Source organism: Equus przewalskii, chromosome 12 (assembly GCF_037783145.1).
Source record: "Equus przewalskii isolate Varuska chromosome 12, EquPr2, whole genome shotgun sequence".
Lineage (NCBI taxonomy): Eukaryota > Metazoa > Chordata > Mammalia > Perissodactyla > Equidae > Equus > Equus przewalskii.
In genome coordinates this window covers 37120146-37135370 of record NC_091842.1, presented here as the reverse complement: position 1 = coordinate 37135370, position 15225 = coordinate 37120146, and the positions used below count along the sequence as shown (strand labels likewise).

Sequence of the window (15225 nt, the reverse complement as noted above, 5' to 3'; positions counted from 1 at the left end):
GATGTCCAGTGCTTCCCACACTCTGGTGGGGGTAGGAATGGTTTGGAACATTGCAAGGCTATTTGGCTTATGTCTCTTGATTATAAAGGCCTATTGTTTAGATTTTTACTTGTTCACAAGTAAGGAGTTATGGTAAGTCATCCATATACACTGGCGGAATTGCAAGATTCAGAATTGCAACTCACTGTACAGCTTGAAACTTGGGTCCCACTGTTGGACCGCACTGCTTGTTATGCAAAAATTATTACTTTTTACAACCCCTGAAATGATTTTGTAAAGAGCACAATTATAGTTTAGGCCATTGCCATCTGCAGCAGGACATTTAAAACGGAATTAGGTCCAGAAATCATGAATGACACGTCGTTGTCACTCAAACTGTGATTGGTAAACTACCTCCTCTTTCATCAACAATTCTAATGGGACACCCAAAAGTTCTCATCTGTTAAATAATCCTTAAGTGACTTTTGTTTTTTGGTTTTGGCTTTGCAAAGACAAATAAAATCATTTTATTTGTGTGTTGTCTGTGTTAAAACATTCAAACGTTCAGCATCAACTTTTAAAATATGCCCTAATTTTTCTTCTCTTGCTCAGTCATCTCCTTCTCTTCCCTCTAACTTTTCTCATGGACCAGAGGTCCCAGGATTTGGAAGTGGTCTGGGGCATTTTGTTTGACCCTTGAGAAGGTCTTCTCCTACTCCATGGGCAACGAGAACAGATAGAAAGAGCACGTATGGCATGCCTCGCAACTGCATGTGGACATCAGCTGTGTGAAGGACAGTGGCAGAGTTTTGTCAAGAGGATATTAGAGATTCTGGTAGAAAAGAAAGCAGAGGGGCAAAAAGAGAAAAGAAAGTGCTGGGGTAAAATATTGAAAAGTAGAAGGGAAAAGGAACGAAGTAATCCCCAAGGCCTTGCAGCAAGATCAGGTCCTAGGAACTAATAAAATTGTTGTCTCTCATGTGCTGATAAAGTTCTGAAGATACAACAAGATGTAGACTCAAGCACTCCTATTGACAATCCCTTCGGAAGGTCTCAAATGGAAGCCCAACCTATCGTCTCTTTAAGAAACCAACAGAACCAACTTTTAATCCAGATCTGAAATGGATTTCTTCTTTGGCACCAGATGAGGTGTTGATTTGCTTTTAGGGGCTGTGCTATGCGGAAAAGATGTAGCTTTAAAAGCGAGCCACACTGGGTGAGATGAGCTGCACCTGCTCTGGGGGGCGTCTGAGAACCGAGAACCCAGGAGGGAGAAGGAGATTCCCACCTCCTGTTTCAGGCTCACTCCTCAGCGCATGTGCCTGGAATTGCTGGTAGTGTTCACATTGTTTTCCTTTTCTTTTGTTTCCTACCTTCCCATGTTTCAGTTGAATGCATAGGATGTGAGTAAGATTACGATGTGACTCCCCAGAACTGGAACTTTGGGCTGCCTGGAGAATGAATCATACCTGCATCTGAGAATGCCATCTTACCCCATAGACTCACTAGGTGGGAGTCAGGAATTCTCCAATGTTCATCAAGACCTATAGAGTAGGAGATGGGAATCTCACCATCCTACATTGTGTCTCATGTGGACTCAGCTCTTGGCGAGTGAATAACTTCCATCTTACTGGTGATAAAGCTTTATGATGCCAACTGAGCTCAAATTCTAGACAGCAAAGTGACCCAAAGAAACCTCCATTTCCTAGGCAAACCTGGCACACAGTAAGCCCTGAAGTTAGCACACGCTCATTAAGCATCCACTTTGTGCCTGGCAAACAGACATCTGTTTAGTGAATGTTAAATGATTATTCTATTGTCATTCATTTTAAATAGCCATATGTAGAAACCTGGTTAGATATTGTTTCTAGCTGAAATTCCTGCATCCAGGTAGGGCTGGCTGTTTGCTAGAGAGAGCATGTCCCATTATGTGCTTCCTCCATAGATGGAGAGTGAGTATGTTAGAAAAGTAAGCTTTGATCCACATGGTTACAGTAACAGTTTGTTAGTTCTTGGATTTGACCACCTCAGTTCGTGTTACTGCTAGTCATGGATATTAAATGTGTGACTATACTGTTATATGAAAGAATAGATATGGCAAAGTCTGTCTTCCGTGTAATTATTCAAATGTATTTTAGGACTTGATTAGCAACTGCATCCTACTGGGTTGCCTTGGACATTAATAATATCTAACATCAGAGCCTACCTCTTCTTCCAAGATCACCTAGTCTATGCCCATGGCTTCATCTCTTTATGCTCATGAAATCCAGATGGTCTTCTGCCCCCCAGAGTCCCAGACCTCTTGGATAGCTCCATCCAGAGATTCCACAGCTATACCCAACTCACCATCGCCAAAATGAGCCTCTTGTCTTTTCCAAGTCTTTATCTGATGCTCCTGAACTTGGCCATTGGTGTCACAGATCAATAACTTGTAACACAGATCTAGGAGTTGACCTTGACTTTTTGTTTTTTTTTTGAACCATCCTCACCCATGTGTGTCTTCCAGTCAGTCATTCAATGAATCCTGTCAATTCTATTTATAAAATATTTATCCACTCCTTCTTTTCCATTATATCTTTACTGCCATGTATTTGTGCAAATCTTCATCATCTTTAGGCCCGAAATAATAACAAGGGTCTCCTAGTGGATGTCCTTGCTTCCAAGGGTTCATTCCCACATTTCTAACACTGACTGTTCCACTTTCTTTGTAGAGAAATGGAGTCTAAACTCCTTAGCATGACATACAGGGTTCTTTATTCAGGGCCGCTTCCCCTGCCTGGTCTTCGTACATATACTCTGTCCATCAGCTCACACAGCCACACCTCTGTTCCTTTGCATAAGTGGTTTCCTCGGGTTAGAATGCCTGTCTCCTCTGACTATGTTGAACAAACTCCTGTGCATCCTTTAAAACCCAACTCAAGCATCACCATCTCTGTGAATTCTCTGAAATCTGCCTTCTGCCCTTAGGCAGAGCAGGAAGCCTCCTTTACCAAGCAGTTGCATAGCACACTTTATGTCAATTATTCCTGTAATTATAAGACTATTTCATATTGGAATACTTGTTTGTATTTACCTCTGTCAATAGACTTATTCAACTTTGGATCTCCGGTCCTGACAGGGGTTCTGGAATTCTCATATAGAATGCAGTGAGCATTCATGTACATAATGTTAAAAGAATGAATCAATCAATTGTGTTTTTAGTGACATTCTTAAATAGGAAGACATCTTTATGCTCACAATTGGAAAAAAAAAAAAAAAAGAACCTGACAAAACCTCTAGTGTCAGAGAATTTGCATTTATTTTAGTGCTCAGTGTTTAAACCATTTCTGACAGGCTGGCCCACCATCTCTGCTTCATGAAAGATCATGAGACACAGGGAAGAGGTTTATTCATCTTAGTATTGGGATATTTTGCTTTTCTGCAAAGCAGAGGGATCTTGGGGCTTCTTTATAGGCTGGCCATGTCCTGTGCAATCCCAACTGAGTCTAGAGATTCAAGCAGGGTGGAGAATGTGGCTGGGACTTTGTGGGAAGTTGGCTTGCATCAGAAGCACATAGGGAAGAGAAGGAATGAAGAACTAGGCAAGAAAGCTTTCAGTGGCCAAGAAATCAACTCTTGCCATTTCTTTATTTCTCTGGGGCCAAACAGACTCTTGTTTCTGCTTATCTGTCTCCCCCTCCTTCCTCTCTGTTCTTTCAAGAGGTCACCTCTGTCTACTTATTTATTTCTCTGTGAACTGCATCTCTCGGCTACTCATCAGACCCTACCATGAAATCTACCTGATGTTCCAAGTCCAACTGTCAAAGCTCACCACTCCATCTTTCCCAATTCCAAAAGTGTCTCTAAGAGACGCTCCAATTTGGCCAGAAAGGGGTTTGTATCTGACCCTGGCCCCTGGAAAGGTGACTGGTTGAGGTGGGGCGGTGAGAGAGGCAGTTTCTTTAAGAAACCCTGCAGGTGTCGGGGAGCAGTGATTGGCGTGGAGATGTTGACTGACACATACCCATAGCATCAGCAGCCTTCCCATATCCTAAACCCTTCAGTGAAGGACACTGTCAAGCATATGAGATTTCTACCTCCATTCTGTCCTGGGCCCAGATCAAATCAAGTCATTGGAACTAGAAGTCCTGTTGTATCTCCTTGTTTCTTTCGTGGGGTGACATACTGCTAAGACCTAGGGAGTGAGGGAATTTGGGGAAAAGAGTGATCACTTTTATGACTTTATATCTTCCAAACTGTTTATCCAGTTTACTATTTAGGCAATTGAAGGGAACATCACTCTAAAGAAGATAGCATGACCATTTAGAGGCTTCTCCAAGCAAACCTCTTTCATCTTTATAATGTCTAGGCTGGCGTAACGTTCAGAAATACCAGTAATAATCTATGTACCTCGTCCCATTGTAGGGGAGGAAAAGAATCTTTTCCTCCACCCATCTTAGGTTCTCCCACTGGAGCCCTATAAATTGGGCTGACAAAAGAGGCTGATTATCAAGAAAAAAGCATACAAATTTATTTAATATAAGCTTTACTTGACACAGGAGCCTTTGTAAAGAGATGAAGACCCAAAGAAGCAGTGAAGCCTGAGCATTTTTGTAGTAGGTATGATAAAGAGCGGAATGTCATAGAAAAACGTGATGGGACAAAGGGACCTGAGCTAAGGGTAGGAAATCTGGGGAACCTTAGCAAGGCCTGTTCATTTGGATTCCTCTGGGCGTCCCTCTGTCTTTGGAAAAATGATACTCCTTTCCTCCGTGATTAGGGAGGGCACCTCGCACGTGAGCTCTTTGATCTGCTTTAAGGAGACCGGGGAGGTCACAGAGTTCTTCTTGCACCTGCCATTTCTCAAATTTTTTCAGCTTAAAATATTCCATATGCCAAGGGGCCATATTTTGGAGCAGCATGTCCTAAACTATGTCACTATCCACCCACTCTTCTGCTCCAGGGACCCCAGATACCTCATAGTATCTGGAAGTAAATTTTCCCTCCCGCCTCTTAGCTCTCACAGCTCTTAACCTGAATCTTATTTCTGGTCCCACCTACCTGTCTGCTTCGTGTTCTGGTTATTTAGTGAACATACATTACCCTCCGAGGCTCTTTCCACGTCTGTCTTCTTTCTGTAGCTTGACGGTGCAAATCAGACGGCATGTGCTCCACCAGTATTTGAATGAAACAAAAGAAGGAAGCTGAGCCATGTAACAATAAAGCCTAGCAACCCAAGGATCTTATCTATGGTGCCTATCCTCATTTATCCCCCCATCTCATTGCAAGGTGTATTTCCCTCATAACAGTTACTAAAATCTGCCATTATCTTGTGTGTTGTTTGTCTTCCCCACTAGAACATAAGCTCCATGAGGGCTAGGGTTTTGTGTATCTTGCTTATGAAACTTAGTATTGAAAACAAAGAGTTGTTGTGGAAATAAGAAAAGACCAAGCAAATGAGAAGAAGCAAAGGCTGTTTCAGAGTTTGCTATAGCAAGGGCGTCAGCACACAACATCACTTGTGTTTTGACAGAGGTTCAAAGTCGGGCAGAAGCTTTATGGGAAAGCTTTATGGGAGAAAAAAGGGAAAATGAAAGTGTGTCCTGCTTGGATGCTTTTGGCCTAGGGGGAGCTGCATGTAGATTAGGTAGAAGCAGGACCGTCTATGTGACTGGTCAGAGGCGCATATTCAGCTTTCTCTGGTTTGTCCTAAGTTGGAAGTTGGGAGAAAAATTAAGAGAAGCTACTAATCAAGTCATGGCTGGTTTTGAGCCAATTGTTATAGGGGTTTTTGTTTGGCTTCCTGACCTGATTGCTAGAGACAGAAGTTAGAAGTGGTCTGACTTGCTACAAGTCTGATTTGTGGAGACCAGGCTGGTTACTGCAGATCCTGGGTCAGAGTTCTATTTTTATATAAAGTCTGATTGTTTTCCATTTGTGTGTTCAGTCTCTCATTGTTGATGGGTGGGAAGGAAGGAAGGGAGGGAGGAAGGAAGGAAAGAAGGAAGGAAAGAAGAGAGGAAGGAAGAAAAGAAAAGGGGGATGGAAGGAAGGACGGAAGGAAGGAAATGAGGGAGGGAGGGAGGAAGGAAGGAAGAAAAGAGGGATGGAGGGAAGGAAGGACTGTTACCCAACTTGTATTATCCAGATTTCATTTTGAAGGCTTCATGTCAAAGAGCAACTCATCCCAGAGCAGACATGGTGCCTATGGTCAGGAGCGTCCACCCTGGAATCATATCCCCTAGTCCAAAGCTGGAGAGCAGTGAAGAAGAAAGAGACTCTTTTCCTGTCAATCGGCCAAACAAGAGCCAAAGGCTTTTGAGGAGGCACTTAAAGAATTTCCAGTTTGCAGTTGTGCAGAAGCTGTTGTTCAGGTAATTTAACATTGATTTTAGTTTAAAAGGCAATTAAGACAAAATGGGCAGCCACCAGCCACTTAGGTTAAATAAGCTTAGATTTAAATTGCTCCCCATTACCGCCTTTGTCTTCTGTGTTTGAGCTCTTTTCTACTATTTTAGCATGCAGTGGGGTGGTGGCCCAATTGGGGCAGGTGGACGGAAGAAGGAACCGAGCCAGGAAGATGGTTATCGAAAGATGAAATAGTTGGCCCAAAATTGTTCCCCGGGTGAGATGGGTTCTTTTTTATATCACTACTGGGAATAAAGATTAGTACAGCTTTCCAGTATTCTGGTTCCTTATGTCTAAATTCCTAAAGATGATGCCTGCTTTTTGACTCATCAGTTTAACTTCTAGATATTTACCCTGAGATAATGAACAGAGACAAGCTCCTGACATTATGGACAAGGATGTTCATTTCAGTGTTATTTAACACAAAGTGAAAAAAAATTGTGCATCCTTATACCAAAGTTGATGGGTTTTTTTATTATAGCAGAAAATCTTCATGACATACTGCAAAGTGCAAAATATTATAAGGCATTTTATAGGATAAAATGTCTGTTGTGTGAATATGATTTTTTAGTTATATATGCAATGAAAAATGTCTAAAGTGAACAGATTTGCAATAAAACATTATATGCGGCTATCTTTGGGTGGTAAAATAATGAGTAACTTTTTTTCCTATGCTCCCCCAAATTTCCTAAAATTTCCATGATAAACACACATTGGTTTTATAATTATAAGAAGTGTTGAAAGCAATACATGTTTGTTGTAATACTATTAAAAAAATCCTTCTCACTGGTGTGCTTGATAGGTTTTGCGTACATGCTGAATTATGAGGAGGTCGAATGGATGCTCCTTTGCAATAATTGTGGTAAAAGTCTGCTCCAAGAAAGTCTGCTAAGCTTCATTAAAGAGAGTCATTCACCTGGTCCTAGTGAAGTTGTAAGGTGAACCATTCTGTAGAGCACACTTCTAAACTGTGCCCAGGTGATTCATGCATTTGTCTATTAGGAAATGTGGTCATTTACCAGCAACCAATGTTGAGCTAATGGGATCCATTTAGGAATATAACCACAACAAGTCCGCCATAAATCGTATGCTCTCCCATCTGAATATGCTTCATTAAGCTCACCTTTCCTGATGCAACTGGATTATTAGATGTCAGGACGAAGAAAATCATTAGGTCCCACTGTTCTAATCCTATAAAGCACCAATGTGGTTGCTATGTAATTTTATTTTTTTCAGATGGAACCTGCTTTGTGCTTTCTATGGGAAATATTTTCAAATGGGTAAGGAAGCAATATGACTATATTGTGAGGCAGATCTCAGTAGGTCATTACCATAACTTCTAGCAGAAAGGATAATCTATGTCGCATTTTACTTCAAGGATAAGATTGATTTTTATAAAAATCTTTAGTGCATTGAGGCTTAGCAATTTATTTTTCCTATGAAGAAGCAATTAGATGTTGGAATTTTCCAGAAATGTTTGGTGAGTGTAAGCCAAACCTTGATGTTTTTTTTGAAGGTCTTATCATTCAACATTTGAAGAGAGAAGGCAGTTCCTGAGTGAGAAAAATGCCATTGGCACAATGAAAGTTGTCACCGTTCACATGGTCAGGGGTGTCCACCATTTTCTTATATATACATCTATTTGGGAAATTGACAAATACCTCAAATAACAAAGAAGAAAATAATAAGCACTCATATTTCCACCACCAGGAACTACCCATTTTGACTGATTTCTTCCAGGTATGTGAATCTATATATATATATGTGTATAGACCCCCCCCCCCCCACACACACACTTTAAAAATGGCATACACATTCTCTTTATAGTCAAAACAAGCCATATATGTGTGTGTCTGTGTGTGTGTATTTATATATATGTTCAGTATAGCTATAGATTATTCACATATAGCTTTAGTCAATTCTTTTCACACCTACGTAGTATTCCAACATACGATATATTGTGTTTTTTATGCCAATGGATATTTAATTTCTTGGATTTTATTCCTGTTACAAGCAGTGGTGCAATTATGCCCATGAACACAGCTTATGCATATGTTTTGTTGGCATAAACATTAGAAGTAGAACTGTTTGGTCATAGGCTGTGCACATTTTCCATTTTAATAGAAACCAGTAAATCGGTTTCTGGAGTGACAATACCAATTTACATTCCCACAGGGAGACTTTCTCTTATTCTTGGTTTGGGTGTTTCCAGCCACTGCTGTTTCCTTATGCAGAGGGAATGAGGCAACCACCTTAGTTCTGTATCATTTTGTCTTGTCGCCACAGATGTTAGTGTGGACCTTTATGTCCCTTTGGGTGAGTACAGACATTGTTTTAACTCTTTGCTGGGGCACTTACACATGAGAATAGCAATTTATATCAATAACCAGGTTTGGCAACATCTGCCAAGGTTGTCACACTCCGTGATTAAATGGCCATATGTGCCAGGGAACACGAGGACAATGGGGTTGTAATTAGGGTTTGCTATCTCTCCACTCACCACCCCCACCATCCTTAACTTCAATAACCTTGCTTTTGTGAACTGCTTTATGAATCAAATTATTGCACTGAGAATGCCAGTTTCTGCTGTGATAATAATACTTTTTATTTGTGTATCTCTATAATTATACAAGGTTCTTGTTAAGCAAAGGTCTAGGAACCTTTTACCATTTTGTCCGATGCCTTTGAAAAACATGTCCAGAGGATGATGTGTGCTCACATTAGACCTTGACTCTTAAACTAATGAGGGACGGTAGTGTATCCTGAACTGCATCGTCGCTGTGAAAGAAAGTTTCACCTTGTGTTATCTTAGCATCCTCTAAGTGCCCCTACCCCCAAGAAAGGCAGGCAGAGAAAACACACATAAGCTTTTCTTAACTCCGCAAGCAGCAAGTTAAACACTATATTAATGCAATATTAAAAACACCCTTAACGCATAGAAGGAAAAAAAAAAAACCTCTCCTCATTTTGTTGCTAGTATGACAGAGATGGATGATGGTTATGTAAGGACTTGGCATGCTCCAAAAAAACCTAGAAATATTGCCTCTAGATGTGGAGCTGTAATAAATGTGAAAATAAATATTTGAAAGATTTATTAGCATTTTAAAATTTGCTTACCGATATATAAAATCCTAATCAGCCATGCACAGGGCTTTTAACTAAAAGTATCCAAGAAGATGACAGGAGAAACTAAGGAATATTTCACCATTAATCAAATATAGTATATTTGTATAGGAAGTTTTCCTCCATGTTTAGATCCCTCCCATTTGACTATTAAGTGCTTGAAGAAGCAAGCCCATCTTAGTGCGTGTAGCTTGCAGTTCAGACTGGGAGTAAAAGGAAAAAACTAATCTTTCTACATTCAAAAGACTCACTTCCCCAGACAACTGAGTGTTCGGTCTTTAACCAAAGCAACGCTTAGGCTGGGAATAACTGGGAAAAGCGAGAACCTTGGGTAACTCATTCCATTTAACCAAAAAAAGAAAACAAAAAAAAGTCATACATCTCTGCGGATACTTTTGGAAAAAAATGGGAAATTTACTTTGAGGCCATTATTATTCAAGACAAACACATTTTCAAAGGTGATTTCTGAAGTTCCGCAAGGCACGGTAGATATTTTCCTCCTCAAAGTGGGTGCAAACTTTCCAGCATTCTCCGTTACTACATAATGTGTAAGAAGATGTGGGATCACAAAGCTTTAAGTACTAGAAAGTGTACAAGCTCCCCTCGGAGGAACGCTCGGGAAAGCGCATCAGCAGCATTGGGGGAAGGGAGCGATGGGGTTTTCCATCTTTTACTAGTGTTTGTATGTGAAGTAGCATATTGGAAGTCATAAATACTGTCCCGTGGACATTTTGAATAATGCAGGAGTAGTGTAAGTAATTGGAAGTGCTTATATCCTGCCTTTAGACATTTCACTGCTCGTGACTTAAAATTGGTTGTCAAGTGTGGACTCGGAGGACCGTGCAAGGTGCCCTATTCTGTCATGTGGTACATATTTAATGCTTGAAAGAACAAGGGAAGGGACACGTGCAGGAGAGAGAGGGAGGGAGAGCGGCGAGACACCGCCGCCAGCTCCGTGCTTTGCAAGTGTTTCGGCAAGCGTGGAGGCGGGACCCACACAGCCTCGGCATCCACCGCCTTCCCCCGGTTGCAAGACTTTGCAAAAACATTGGGCGTCCAATTTGGCAAGCGTTTTTGGCGCGGAGGCCGAGGCCGCCGGGGAAGCTGGACTCGGGCGCGACAGCGTCCCCAGGCTCCTTGGTGGCCTCCCTTTGTGTGCGGCTCTCTGTTGATTGCCTCCTTGCTCGGGCTGCTCGCTCGCTCTCTTGGCGCGTTCTGCACCTGCTCGCGGCGGTGTCAGGCTGCCAGGCAGCCAGGGCGAGCGCAGGCACGGCGCGCACGACAGATGACTGGAGTCATTTACATTGCTAGCACGTGGGTGCCGTTTGCTGTTGCCTCGGACTTCTCCCGTGTTCTCCCAGGGAGGAAACAGGAGGCACTTTGCAGCCGACAATGAAATCTTGGCAGCTAATTGCAGTCGTGGGAGATGCCCTTCAGGTAAGGCGGGAGAAGAAGGCTCTAAACGCTGTCAGGGAGAGACAGAGGGAGAGCGAGGGATGGAGAGAAGACAGCTTCTGCAGAGGCTTCCTGAAGCCCACTGACTCGCGGGAGGGGGTGGAAGAGGGACGGGGACCGGGGGCGGGCGACAGGGGGGAGGAGTGTGCAAATTGACATTTTTGGCTGCCTGTGGCAGAAGAGCCGCCGTCAGCCGCTGTCCAACGTTCGCGCAGAGAGGGTGGCGGCGTGTGCGCCTCCGGGGCTGCTGATTAGAATAGGGACTTGGCGGCGGATGAAATCCGGGAAAAGCAAAGCCGGCATGGAAGGCTGCGGCTGCGTTTGCAGCGCGTGAATGAGACACGGTACGTAAGGCCAGCCCCGGGGACCTGGAGGCTGGGCTCAGGGCTCGCCCGGGGCGCGCCCAGGGGCGCAGAACGCCTGAAGAGGGCGAGGGGCATTTGGAGTGACTGGGGAGCCCAGAGATGAATTGATTTTCTTTACTGACTAGAAGTTAGTGGGGAACTTCACTGTCCATGCTCATTGGCTCCTTTTAACTTTATTTCCAGAGATGAATAAGCGTTTATCAGAAACGGCGTAAAAGTCCCAGTAGGCTGACAGGGATTTTGCAAGAGCTGCGCGATTCTTTAAATGAAGGTTTAAGAAATGACTGGCCAGATGGGTCGTACGTTTGGAAAGTTGGCACGCTCACGTTGCGATGGGGCATGTGTGTGCGTGTGTGGGAATATGGATTGCATGTTTGTGTAAACATGTCTACCGTGCTAGTTGCGCTGATGTCCTGTCTCCTCTGCTTTTCCTGTTGCCCAGGGAAGAGAGATTAAACTGACAATGTTGAAAACGCTCTGACTTGACAGATAGGCTCTGGACCATTCTGTTAAATGAAACAAGAGTTGCCCTTCTTGAGAGATCAAATGGGGGAAATGTGGTTTGCCTTCCAAAGGGATGGAATTAACTGTCAAGCATTTAAAAAAATATGCAAAGTGTTGAACACGACATTTATCAGCCTAGAAGGATCACCTGGAAGACTCAGTCTCAGCCTATTCCTCTAGCCATTATTTTCAGATTACACTGAAATGGATGGTTTTATTTGTTTCTGTTGACAAAAGAGCTCTGCCCCTACTTAAGAGAGGCCCAAGGGGAATTCTGAATCCAAAAGTTTGGTTGGCAAAATCATCTGAGTAAAGCGTTCATGAGATTACTTGCTAAAAGAGTCACTCTCTGAGTATCTTTAGATAGCTCATAATTTACTCATTGTTTATATGGTTTTAATTTTGGTCACACAGAGATGAATGCGGTTTATAGCAGAGGCAGTCAAAAAATGATTGTGTAATCCTCTTTATTTGGGTAGCTGAGTGCTAAATTGTTTGGCTTAAGACTATAAAATCTTTCTCAACCGTGTTCCCTATTTTTGATCCCAGTGTATCTTCAGAAATCCAAAGGGCACGAGTATAAACGTGTTTGTGAAATGGAATAACTTGCCTTTGTGGTTTGCTGTGATTAAGTTTCAAGGGGTTGTTCTTCAAGTAGGCAAACTAAAGTCAATCACTGAGAGCTGTTTACCACTGGCGTTCCTAGGGAATGTGGGCAGCATTCAGGATTTTCCCATAAGAAGCAGGATTCTTCAACTCTTATCTGCCTACTCATACTTCCCACACACCGAGCCTTCCTCTGTATGGGAATACTCACAGGTCAGAAAGAGAAAATTGCTTCTCTGAAGAGTGGGAGGGAGGTTTCCTCTTCCTCCCTCTTGTCTTCCTTTTCTCTTCCTTTTTAACTAACTTCTTTCCTTCCTTCCCTCCTTTTTCCTTTCTTTCTTTCCTCCCACCCCTGTCCCCATCCACCTGTATTTCTTCCCATCAGCCTTTCTGTATTCTTGCACCGAACACAGAAACCTTTTCAAATACCTCCTGCTGCTACATTTTCATTTGGACAAATGTTTTGCACCTGAAGGATAATCAGAATCTGGTTTTCTTTTTCCTTTTTGGTATTCTCTGCTCGTGTACCAGAATTAATTAATATCAGGCAATTCACTGTACACTGATCTCATTTAAAAAGTGAATATTCAAACTTTTCTTGTCATTTCATTTTAACCAGGCAGATAGACTCTTGGAGAATCCCTTTACTATGTGAAAAGAGCTGAATCTTTTCTCTGTTATTGCCCAGTGATGGATTTTTACAACCGTGCACTTTGCCTGTTGTAACTTTATTGGGCTAAGCATATTTTTACGTCTGTTTGTGTTCCTTATTACTTGTCTTAATTTTAGAATCTAGATTCATTTTAATCTGTATTTACATGGATTTGGTAGAAATAACCATCAGCCTTGACTTACAGGTTAGCTTAAGTATCACAAAAATAGTTTCTTTCTTTTTTCAGATTGTTTTTTTCTCTCCCTACCAATATGACACAAAAGTTGAAGTAGATTTCGGGTAAAGGACTTTTTGCAACAATTGCCTTCCTCTAAATTGTAGCTGTGAGATTTTGAGAATATATAGTTGTACTTTGAGAATATCATATGGGAATCAGAGTACGTATTCCTTATAGTTTTCTGTTTGATACAGAGAATGTGGTTGACTGAGTTAGTCTCAGGCTGAATAACTATTACAATGTCCAGTGAAAGATAATTACAGTCTTGTTTTCCATCTATATTCATAATTTTTATCTTAGGTTTTGAGCAAAGTTGTGGAACCAGTCAAGTGGAACGTGATCTAAAAGAGGCAGGACACTTATGAAATAATAGTAAAACTTTATTATTAATTCAACTTTTATTTATGTTTAATTTTTAGGTGTTTTTTCATTTCATGTGTGTTAGTCTCAAAGTTATCACAGAGAGGGTTGGAGTGAGTTCTTTGAAAGTAATTCTAACGGAATGACAACAGAAGTCCTTTTATGAGCCTTCAATTGCCATCTTGTCTTAATTTTCCAACAAACATAAAAATAAATAGGGAAGAAAAGTGTGGATCCTTCAAGTTTTTTGCTCTTGAGACTTTATTTTGTTAGAGATCTGGAAACTTCAGGATGTGATAATCCCTTAGATCCTGGGCACATTTATGGGTGTATGCCTTTGTCCTTCTGTTTGCTTTCCTTCAGTTTCGTGCAGAGTTGAGTTTTTGCATGAATAATGGTAAACAGACCAAATGAGGGCATGAAGAATTTTTAATTGTGTATTTTAATTTATTTGAATTAAATCATATATAACAAAACAGCAGTCCTGATGATTTGATATCTGTGCTGTGCCCCCTCTGCTTGCACGGCACTAAAAGAAATAAACAAATCTTTAAAAGTCAGTTTTTAACACACAGGGCTTGGCTTGGAAAGCTTTATATTTAATCCTTCAATAATTATAATTTCCCGAACAGTTTTCAGGAGTGTTTTTTTTTAATTCATAGGTGTAAAGTTTATATGAAAAGTTGTGGGGTTTGTGTGTGCGTGTTTGCCCAAGAGGCTGAAACAGCTTGTGTCAGCTATAGCAACTCGTTTTTGATTCAGCAAAACTAGGTTATGAATTCAAGCAATTAAAAATGACAAAAAGCCCAATTTCACTGCCTAGATTAATACACTTCCAATTTTTCCTGCTCCATAAAAATTTCAAAGTGTTCTTTCTGGTTAGGTGTTTGCATAACCTATAGGGTATCAGAAGGCCCCCATTTCACACTTGCTTATGATGTCTGAATACTTTGATGTAGCAAATGTAAATAGGATCAATTGGATGTTCTTAACACAATTTTGCATTTGCAAGTTCTCATGAAATTATTTCTGTTGAGTTTAAAGGGAAAGCAAGAAGAACATTTGTTGGTTCCCTAACATGAATCGACAGTGAGTAATTTTTCAGCTGGTTCCAATGTCACGAGAGCCAGGGAAGACTTTTCAAGAAATGATTTGACTGTAGCAGAAATAGTGTATCCACGTTCCAAGGATGGCAGTGATTTTTTTTTCCTCATGCGATGGTGAGCAGAGTTATTACTTTGTCTCTACTTCTGTGGAAGTGAAGTCTGGGATTCTGGCTTCATGTTTATCTAATTAGCCAAAGCTCACTGTTTTTAAAATGGGCCTCTTTCCTTACAGAGTAATTAGTAGTCACAACCAGCCACATTGAATTCTCTGCAGTTTTTGGCTAGTTAGCTAGTTGGTTAAATTTCCTAGGCTGGTTTGATATACCTTGATCATGCAAAGAGCATATACATGCAGGCATAGACAACCAGGAAGCACCATTTCCCTCACGTTTTCAAACCAATACAGAAAAACAGCAACAACCAAGTGAGTCAGCGTGACCCATATGCCCG

At 41.5% G+C, this 15225-nt stretch overlaps 1 protein-coding gene across 25 annotated transcripts in view; it reads left to right on the top strand.

Moving 5' to 3' along the window:
* RBFOX1 (RNA binding fox-1 homolog 1) overlaps nt 1-15225 on the top strand; it is a 1988870-nt gene that overhangs the window by 960506 nt on the left and 1013139 nt on the right. For 5 of the 25 annotated variants that reach the window (XM_070566856.1, XM_070566867.1, XM_070566871.1 and 2 more), the window contains exon 1: nt 11112-11288. The exons of 14 other annotated variants lie outside the window; for them this stretch is intronic. Coding sequence is in view for 6 of the 11 variants with exons in the window: in XM_008516628.2 (XP_008514850.1) it covers nt 10882-10926 (45 nt within the window). In the remaining 5 variants the exon portion in view is untranslated. Of the gene's footprint in view, nt 1-10358; nt 10927-11111; nt 11289-15225 lie in introns of those variants that run through there. 6 more of the 25 variants (XM_070566842.1, XM_070566830.1, XM_008516628.2 and 3 more) reach the window with 5 other exon arrangements.